The sequence below is a fragment of the Orycteropus afer genome, unplaced genomic scaffold (genome assembly GCF_000298275.1).
Source record: "Orycteropus afer afer isolate SDZICR_OR568_19922 unplaced genomic scaffold, OryAfe1.0 scaffold00068, whole genome shotgun sequence".
Taxonomy (NCBI): Eukaryota; Metazoa; Chordata; class Mammalia; order Tubulidentata; family Orycteropodidae; genus Orycteropus; species Orycteropus afer.
Window position 1 is genome coordinate 470,427 of NW_006921655.1, and position 10,198 is coordinate 480,624.

General features: G+C 40.6%; 2 protein-coding genes across 2 annotated transcripts in view; one reads left to right on the top strand and one right to left on the bottom strand.

The window, feature by feature from the left end:
- The window catches only part of NUSAP1 (nucleolar and spindle associated protein 1), a 45,614-nt gene extending 42,789 nt beyond the window's left edge, over positions 1-2,825 (bottom strand). Inside the window, exon 1 of the mRNA XM_007940504.1 lies at positions 2,733-2,825. Coding sequence (XP_007938695.1) covers positions 2,733-2,825 — 93 coding nt within the window. The remainder of the gene's footprint in view (positions 1-2,732) is intronic.
- Positions 2,826-3,267: 442 nt separating this feature from the next.
- Positions 3,268-10,198, top strand: part of OIP5 (Opa interacting protein 5) — a 42,016-nt gene continuing 35,085 nt past the window's right edge. Inside the window, exons 1-2 of the mRNA XM_007940426.1 lie at positions 3,268-3,592; positions 3,858-3,924. Coding sequence (XP_007938617.1) covers positions 3,268-3,592; positions 3,858-3,924 — 392 coding nt within the window. The remainder of the gene's footprint in view (positions 3,593-3,857; positions 3,925-10,198) is intronic.

A 10,198-nucleotide genomic window follows, 5' to 3' on the forward strand; every position in this document is an offset into this window, starting at 1 on the left:
AAGACTTACGATACAGTTTATAAAAGACAAAAGCCAAACACTCACATACCCCTCACTATCAGTTAAGGAGGGGGCTCACATGTGTTCTTCAAATAAGGACTTTTTAGAAAGAAAACATAATCACAATACCATTATCACACTCAACAAAAATTATAATACCTTAATATAATTTAATACTTAGTCCAAGTTTAATTTTCTCCAATCATCTCTAAAGTACCTTTTTAGTTGGTTTTAATAATGTTCTGTGTGGTCAAATTTGCCTGGGAAATAGTATCTTCCAACAAATATTTACTGACACCTTTCATGTGGTAGGCAGGCAATGGGGCCTATGTTATTGTTACGTGCCCTGGAGTTGGACTTGACTCATAGCGACCCCTCCTTGGGCTTCCGAGGCAGTATCACTATGGAAGTAGATTGGCCCATCTTCCTTCCAAGGAGTGGCTGGTGGGTTTGAACCGTCAGCCTTCTGGTTAGCAGTCAAGTGCCTTAGGCACTATGCTACCAGAGCTCCCAATGGGGTCTACAGTGTATAGTGACAAGAAATACTGTAATGCCCCTAAGAGTCATTTCTACATAAATAGGATTAATTGATCTCTTCAGAGATCCAAATGGTGTGGGGCCTTAACGTTATCTAGCTAAAGCTCTGAACCCAGGTGAAAAGCCTCCACTATAGCTCTTTTGGGAACTCTGGTAGTGTAGTGCCTAAGGCACTTGACTGCTAACTAGAAGGCTGTCGGTTCAAACCCACCAGCCACTCCTTGGAAGGAAGATGGGGCATTTCCTAGTGATACTGCCTTGGAAACCCAAGGAGAGGTCTCTATGAGTTGGGTCCGACTCGACAGCACAGAACAACAGCTTTTTTAGCAGCTCTGTTGGTGCCGTAGTTAAGGCATTCGGCTACTAACCATAAAGGTCAGCAGTTTGAACCTACCAGCTGGTCCACAGGAGAAAGACGAGGCAATGTGCTTCTGTAAAGCCTTGGAAACCCTATGAAGTCGCTATGAGTAGGAAATGACTTGATGGCAGTGGATTTTGGATTATAGCTCTTTTACCAAATGAACTAATCTTTGGTATTATTATACTAACGTTGCCAAGAAGCAGACTCATAGTGCCACCCTTTGGGTTTCCAAGGCAGTAAATCTTTACTGAAGTAGATAGTCAAGTCTTCCTTCCAAGGAGTGGCTGGTGGGTTTGAACTGCCAGCTTTCTGGTTAGCAGTCAAATGCATTCGGCACTATGCCACCAGAGCACCTTTTAATTATTCAGCATCTCTTGCATAAAATGTACTGTACTTAGTGCTATAAAGAGTTCCAAGGCAATGAATAAGATCCCTGTGCAAAGAACTTTCAGCAGAGATAACATACATATATATATAACCAGAGTGCAAGGTAGAACCCTGAAATAAGTTCAAAGATAATACCTGAGAATAAACTGTTTCGAAAGCACCAACGATTCCTGGATTACTGGGGTGGTGGGCCTGTGACCAAGGGAATGAAGAGGGATGAGGTTGCAAGTCTGGGAGACTTGAAGTGTAATTGCAGATAATGAGAAAGGGAGAGAGAAGGGGATCTGAAACTAAAGGATCAAAACAAACAAAGGCATAAAGATGGACAAATGTGCCAAGTGTCAGGGACCAGACCAGTTTGGACGCAACATAGGCTAAGATTCCAGCCAGACTGCAAAAAGCCTAATGAATTTAAACTAAAGAATTAAGGCTTTGTTTATGACTATTGGGAGCCATTAAATATTATAGCTCATAAGTATCCCCAAGGACACTCCTTTATCATTCAACCCCAACAGGTACCAAGGGCATTGCTTGTTTAAATCATTTACAAACACTTATGACGACTGATTTAGGCTCGCATCCGGTATAAATACCAGTCATGGTATACAAATCTTGATATATCTGTGGGAAAACAAGTAGAATATATAAAACACCAACTCCAGATTGACTCCCCACATTTTCCTCCAACATTTTGCAACCTCAGAATCAAAGATATCAGCAGTTTCAAACACAACCACCACAATAGTAATCAATAAATTAATGATCATACCAGAACAGGGGTCAATTATAAAAATACGTACATAGTGGCTACAATTCATTCTTATTGTCAGGTCCCCAAATAACGTATCAAAAGATTATAGGCGCTATTACAATTTACAGAAGTGTTAGTCTGGAGTTTTCCAGAAGCCGAGACAATTATTTCGGCAACGGACTAACAACAGACAACCCTTCGGCTTTCTGGGCTTGCGTTTCCAATCGATCTTTTAAGGTACTTCCTAGAGTATTTCGAATAAAGTCAAATCATATACGTTTGGAAAAAAAACGCCTACATGAACTCCAGAAAAGTCAGCCTCAAAATAATGTGAAAAATACCGCCCCACTTCCGTTTTGCAGGAGTCCTGGTGGCACAGTGATTAAGCTCTCAGCTGCAACTCGAAAGGCTGGAGGTTCGAACTTACCAACCGCTCCAAGGGAAAAAAGATTTACAGCCTGGGAAAAAATGGGCAGTTCTACATTGTCCTACAGGATCTATGTGAGTCCAAATAGACTCAACGGCAATTTTTTTTTCCCCCTTCCTTATTGAGAGAGGCCTTTGTGAATTAAACAGTGTATCTACCAACCCAGGACGGGGGCAGCTGCCTCTTTCTCGGGTCGCGCTTTGTGCCTTCCCACCGCGTCTGCCTGAGTAACTCTCTTATCCGACCCGCCTGCGCCACTGACACCATACCCTCAGGTTAGCCCGGAGGCCCAGACTCTTGGCCAAGTTCTGCAGGTCACTGTACTTGAAGGAGTCTAAATCCTCCACGGAGTGGACGGTCATCGCGATCTGCAATCCAGGAGACCACGTACAACTCCGCCACCAAGTTCAGGACGCCGCTCAAAACTCTGGCACCACTCTTGAACGTTGACTGAGCAAATTTATAGACAGTTCAACTAAAAATACTGCACTTCCATTGGTTAAATATGTCTTGTAGGCGGGGTTTCTTGACGTTAACGAATGACGGAGCAGATTTATAGTCAGTTTAAATTAAGAACGCTGCACTTCCATTGGTTAAATATGTCTTGTAGGAGGAGTTTCTTGACGTTAACCAATAGAAAGGCTGTTTCCCTCATCAGCCACACGCTTTTCCCCATCTATCCCTGCGCGGAAGGCCGCGTGAGGCGTGTCCGCCCCCAGTAAACGATGTCCAATGAAGATGCTGGAATTCCGCGTGGGGCGGAGCCTGGTGCCTTTTCGAAAAGGAGGCGCCAGCTGTTGGGAGATGGCGGCTCGGCGCCAGCGGTATGGGTCAGTTTATGCAAAGTTGCCGCGTGGTGACTTTTGTGATGGTGGCGCTAAGAAATCTACTGAGGAACAGTCTTCCACAGCTTCTATAGAGTGGGACACACAAGTGGTAAAGGGGTCTTCGCCGCTCGGCCCCGTGGGTCTAGGCCCGGCGGAGCCTGAAGCCGGATCGCGGCTGCCGTCGTGGCTGCAGCCCGAGAGGTGCGCTGTATTCCAGTGTATACAGTGCCACGCCGTGCTTGCCGACTCGGTGTACTTCGCTTGGGACCTGTCGCGGTCTCTTGGAGCCGTGGTCTTCTCCAGTGAGTGGGGGCGTCTTATGGGGCAGGCGGAGGCAGGGTGTTCACGCGCTCTCCACCGGGGGTCTTGGAGCTGGGTTGGGAATACGGCATGAAGATTTTGAAGGGTATTAAAATTGCCAGTGTGGACGTCTTTTTTTTTTAATAAATAAAAAATACGTATATATCTGACATATATACATGCATACATATATGTATATATATGTATGTATGTGTATATGTGTGTGTGTGTGTGTGTGTGTATTCTGACAAATGTTTGTTTTCTTAGGAGTCACAAATAACGTCGATTTGGAAGAACCCTTATTGGTTGGCATTGAAGGTTCACTCAAAGGCAGGTAAGTACTGGGAATTCCTGATGGGTATCTAACTTCCTGAGAATGAGGAGCCTGGAACTGACATGGACAAGGAGAAAACAGTTTGTTCCTATCTTGCGCGGAGGGAAAACTATTTCCTCCATACAATGTACATTTGAAGGATGGTTGTTGTACCTCTTTGGCCCTTGTACAGTCGGATCCAACTCATTGCGACCCCTCTTTGAGTTTTCCAGGAGGTATCTCTAGGAAAGTAGATTGCCCAATCTTCCTTCTCAGGAGTGGCTGGTAGGTTTGAACCACCAGCCTTCTGGTTAGCAGTCAAATGCCTTAGGCACTATGCCACCAGCTTTATTTATTTATTTTATTTCTGCAGTGTTTCTTCCTATTTGTAATAGCTTTTAAGATCTCTCTAAGGGCTGCATGTTCCTCGTGGTATGTGCAAGGGCAGCTGAGAAATATATATGTCCACTACTGGAAAATAAGTTTGCATTTAACATGAAATTTGTAATAAGCTGTGGAGGACTGATTCTGTAATTAAGAAAGTGGGGAAAAACAGGTTGAATATTATGTACTTGAGTACCAAAAAAACCCAAAGCCAGTTGCTGTCTAGCCTATTTGGACTCATGGCAACCCCTTCTGCTTCACAGGAGAATTAAATTCCATACAGTTTTCAGTGGCTGTTAATCTGAGGGAAGTAAATCACCAGGCCTTTCTTCTGAGGTGCCACTGGGTGAATGTGAACTGCCAACTTCTGAGTTAGTAGTAGCACAAACAGTTTGCACCACCCAGGGACCTAACGTATTTGAATACTGCCTGGTAAACTTTGCATATTACCTATCGTGTGATTTACAAGTGACAGTAAAGTATTCAGTGAGTTTTTTACAAGTTACTGCAAGGGTCCTCAATTTTGAGTGTTGACAATTCATTCTGACCACACTTTGATTCAGTTTTAGGGTTAAAGTGTAGTCTAGTTGTTTTTGTCAGTAACCAGAAGGAGTTCTGCAGCCTGAAAAACTTAGCAAACCTGACAATCGTGGGAGAAAGAAGGGCTGCTTATGCACAGGGAGACAGCTCAGGGGGCAGGAATGCATGGAGGGATGGACACAGGGAAGAGGTAACTGTTGGGAGAAAGTGGGAGGGGAACTGTTGCATTGGGGTAAATTGTAGTCAGTGTCATGAGACAATGTGTGTGTGGACTGCTGTATGGAAAGTGAATTTGCTCTATAAATTTTCACCCAAATCACAATTAAAAAAAAAAAAAAAAAACTTAGCAAACCCAGTTAGACCTGTCTTCCCTTTCTTTTTCACAAAGAAAACTACATTGACTTCTTTCTCTTCATCCCCAGGGGATGAGAGGAAAGTAGGGGTGGCCTGCTCAGAATTGGAAGATTTGGGACCAGAGGCAGAAACTTTCTTAATCTCCTGTTATGGAGGAGCATAGTGTATCTAGATGTGTGCTGTCTAGCACTAGAAGCACTAGCTACACTTGGCTTACTGAGAACTTGAAATGTGTTTGTTCTGAATTGAGATATGCAATAAGTGCAAAATACACACAGGATTTAAAAAGCTTTGGTACAAAAAAAAAGGATTTAAGATATTAAGAACTTTTTATTATTGATTATATGTTGAAAGGGTATTTTTTATATATTGGGTTACATAAAATATATTAAAATTAATATACACAAACTTAACTACTACAGGGGTTGTAGAGAGGATACCGAAATGGCACAGTTTAAGACATCTCATATTCCCTTTTTTTAGATAATGTGTGCTCGTTACCTACTGTCAGAGAATAGATTGAAATGCTAATTACAATGCAGCTGAAGGAGCAAAAGTTTTGGAATGAGGAGAATTGAGTTCTTCCAACTTTACCTCTTAATAAAACTTGAAGGAACTCAGTCTCACCCAGTCCATTATATTTGATTAATTCTAAGATGCACTTTCTTTGTTGTTGTTTAAATATCCTAAAATTATCATGAGCGTTATAGTTGATGGCATCTTAGTATCAAAGTCATAAGGTGGATAGATCCAAAGTTCCTTCTTAATTAGAAATACCATTTGACCCAGCCATTCCATTACTGGGTATATATCCTAAAGAAGTGAAACCTAGGACAAGAATGGATATATGCACACCCATGTTCATCACAGCGCTATTTACAATAGCCAAAAGATGGAAACAACCTAGGTGTCCATTGACTGAGGAATGGATAACCAAATTATGGTACATGCACACAATGGAATACTAGGCAGCCCTAAAGAATAATGTAGAATCTGCAAAACACCACATAAAATGGATGAATTTGGGGGACATTATGTTGAGTGAAATAAGTCAATCACAGAAGGACAAATATTAGTCCGTTATTGTAAAATTCAAGGAAAGGTTTATCTATGGAAGGAAATTTTCTTTGTTGGTTACCAAAATTCCTTCTTGCACCAGTGTTCTATTATTCTGTTCCTGGTAGAAGATTTATTGTAACTAATTTCAAAAAGTACTACAGTTGGTTGACACTTTGAAATAACTTTATTACTTACAAACTTTGTTAATGTATAACAATATTTACTTGAGTGGGATTTTATTTATGTTGATTATAACTAAAGTACGTTCTTTTTCATTGTTATGGCTCATTTCAAACACACAAGAAGAAAAGGGTATAATGAACCACTTTGCACCTGTTACTCAACTAGCATAGTTAATAACTGATGGATGATCTTATTTTTTCTATAATCATATTTACTGTCCCTTTTCTGTATTATTTTGGAGCACGTACCTGAAATCATATCTTATTATTCCATTCATATTTTTCCCCCATTACTCATTTTTTTAAATTATTACTATTTTTTAATTTTTGCAGTATTCCCTCCCCTTCATAAATATTTTAGTGAGACTCAATCAGATAGGAACTTTTGGGAAAAAAAGACATAACCAATTCCAGGAAAGTTATGTTTTGGGAAACTATTTGGGTTAAGCTGAGGTGTGGTTAACTTCTGTCCAGTTGGCACCTGACTGTGGTGACCCTGTACACAATGGAATAAAACACTGCTTGGTTCTGTGCCATCCCCATGATTGGATAGAGATTGAATAATTGGGATCCATAGAGTTCTTATTAGCTGATTTTTGGAAGTAGATTGCCAGGCCTTTCTCCTAGTCTGTCTTAATCTGGAGGCTATGCTGAAACTTGTACATTATAGCAACATGACAGCCTCCACTGACAGTTGGGTATGGAAGCTCTTGAGGTGCATTGCTTGGGAATTGAACCAGGTCTCTTCCTTGGAAGGCAAGAATTCTACCACTGAACCCCCCAGTGCCTCACAAGCTAAGATAAGCATTCATATTTGTAGATTGATTCTTTGAAACTTTTTATCATGGAAAATTTTAAACATAATGCAAAGTAGAATGCTATAGCAAGCTCCCATGTAATTGTCTCCCAGCTTCATAATGACTGATATTATCACAATTCTGTGTCATCTCTATTCTCCTTCCCCCCACCCAGAGATTTTAAAGCAAATATCAGACAATAAATCAACTCTTCAAGCACTTGTCAGTATTATTTCCTGTTGTCTTCTAGATTGCTAAAATATTATAAATAAAATATCTTATAATTTTGTTACCCCATTGTGGTGAATTGCTTGATGTGGCCCTTTTACCCATTGTCTTCTATCCTGTGATGTATCATAAATCCTATTATCCATGCCTGTTTGGGGTGGTGTGGTAGTTAAGGTCAGTTATCAACTTGGCTGGGCGGCTGGTAGTAGTCATTCCCTATAATGACTAGCAATCGGCTTTGTGGTAGGATTTGTTAAAGCTATCCACTTGGGTTATTTCTGTCAGAGCAACACAGGTGAAATGTATCTTGAGTCCTGCCTTGCTGGAGAGTATAATTCAAATCACCTCCCTTAGTTTCCTTGAGGATATATGTGATAGTTGGAGCTGTATGTCAACTTGGCTGGACCACAATTCTGTGTAGTTTAAGCAGTTGTGATATGAATATTCCCATGATGGGATAAGATGAATATGTTTTGAGCAGCCAATCCATTGAAAGGGAGTTTCCCTAGGGGTGTGGCCTGCTTCCAGTATATTTATGGACATCCTGGGAAAAGAGACATTCTTCAGTGGATCGGGATTCTGTTGTGCTGCCTACAACTGTCCATGAGCGAACAGTCCACCATTATTATACCAAAAAGAATTGATTAAGGGACTTCTGGTAAGATGGTGGAATAGGCAGAAGAGCTACACAGATGCTCTTCAACAAAGAAAAGACAGACCAGTTGACACAGATACAGAAGATAATCCTGAAGCCCTGAGCTTTGAAAGGAAGGGTACAGAAGTGGATTAAACACCAACTAGCAGAAGAACCTGAATGAAAACAAATAATAATGAGACAAATGGAGCTGTGGAATGTCAGCTATCTTGATGGCACAGACAACCTAAATATTTCCAAGAGGTGTTAGAACCTGAAAATTAATGTAAAAATCGGCCATGCTTGCCAAGGGCAACATGGATGACAGTGCTGGTGGCTGATTATTTACAAGGGCAACAGCAAAGAAGGAGACAAACTGAACTGTCGACTTCCAGCTGTCTGGAGGGTGCAGCCATTTTGAATGTTTACAAGCGGTGGCCATTTTGGATATTTAAAGTGACCACATTCTTATTCAGATTCCAGGGACTTAAAAATAAGCTCTGCTTGCCAAGTACAGCACAAATATATAGGAGGCAGATGACTAGAGAGGAGACAGGTTGAGTGCAGAAGTGCTGCCAACTAGTGAATGGAGGAGCACAGTACCTTGCATACTTAGATATCATCCAAACAAAGCAAAGAAAACAAAAATTTTGGGGGAATCATTCCAACATACAATCACCAATTAAATATAAACAGAAAAACATCATAGTGTCTGGGAGACAACAGACCATCACAGTCCACACAAAAAAGCAAGATAACGCAGGAGAAACAAGGGAGTGGGATACAGACCCAAACACATCCTTGAGGAAGAAGCAGCACTGGAACTCCCTGATAAGGAATTCAAAGAATTATATAAATTTAGGTTCCTTCAATGAATTGAGAGACAGATCAAGGAAAACACTGAGAAAATTGAGGAAAACACAGAGAAAACCCTAGAACAATTTAGAAAGACAGTGTAAGAGCAAAATGACTAAATAAATGAAAAATTAGAAATGATACAAGATCTATAGGCAGAAATCCAGAAGATTAATTAAATATTCAGAAATAGATAACACATCGAATGGGCAAATTGAATGAATGCAAGGCAGAATTAGTGAGATTGAAGACAAATACATCAATACTTCTGTGGAAAGGTATCAATCAGAAAAAAAAGATTAAAACAAAATGAAGAAAGCCTAAGGTTCATGTGGGACACCATCAAAAGGAATAACCTATGTGTAACTGGAATTCCAGAACAGGAAGAGACAAGTAAAACCACAGAGAAAATTGTCGAAGATTTGTTGGAAGAGAATTTCCCTGATATGAAAGACAAGAATATATCCATTCAAGAAGTCCAGTGAACCCCAAAGAGGATATACTCCAGAAGAAAATCACCAAGACATATCATCATCAAAGTCACGAAAATCAAACACAAAGAAAGAATCCTGAAAGCAGCACAGGGAAAACAAAAAGTTACATACAAAGGGCAACCAATAAGACTAAGCTCTGATTTCTCAGCGGAAACCATGCAGGCAAGAAGGCAATGAAAGGTATATGTAAAAGCCTGAAGGAAAAAACATTTCCATCCAAGAATTATATACCCAGCAAAATTGTCCCTTAAATATGATGGTGAAATTAGGATATTTCCAGATAAGCAGAAATTAAGGGAATTTTTAAAAACCAGACCAACCTTACAAGAGATGCTAAAGGGAGTCATTTGGACAGAGAAGCAACAATAGCAAACAACGGACCATTAACACACATGATGACATAACCCAGAAACCAACCCAGTTATGGAAGTATCCAAAGTAAATGAGCCTACAAGATTGTAAACAGGGAACTAGAGACATCAATTGACAGATGAGGGCAACTACAAACCAAAAAGAGGGGAAAAAGTGTGTAATTACAGAACTTCTAAATGGTAGGGAAGTCAAGACAACTGCAAGATAGAACAGACTGTTCTAAGCTTGGGAAGAAAGGTGGGCTGAGTTGTGGACTTTTGCCAATCTGGAGGGCGCCGCCATTTTGTAGGTTTAAAAAGTGCCTTGACTATTTTGGATATTTAAAGAGACAGCGCTCTCGCAGATTCCTGTGGTGGTAGGACTTAAGAATTAACCTAAAAATCACCCTGATAGCCA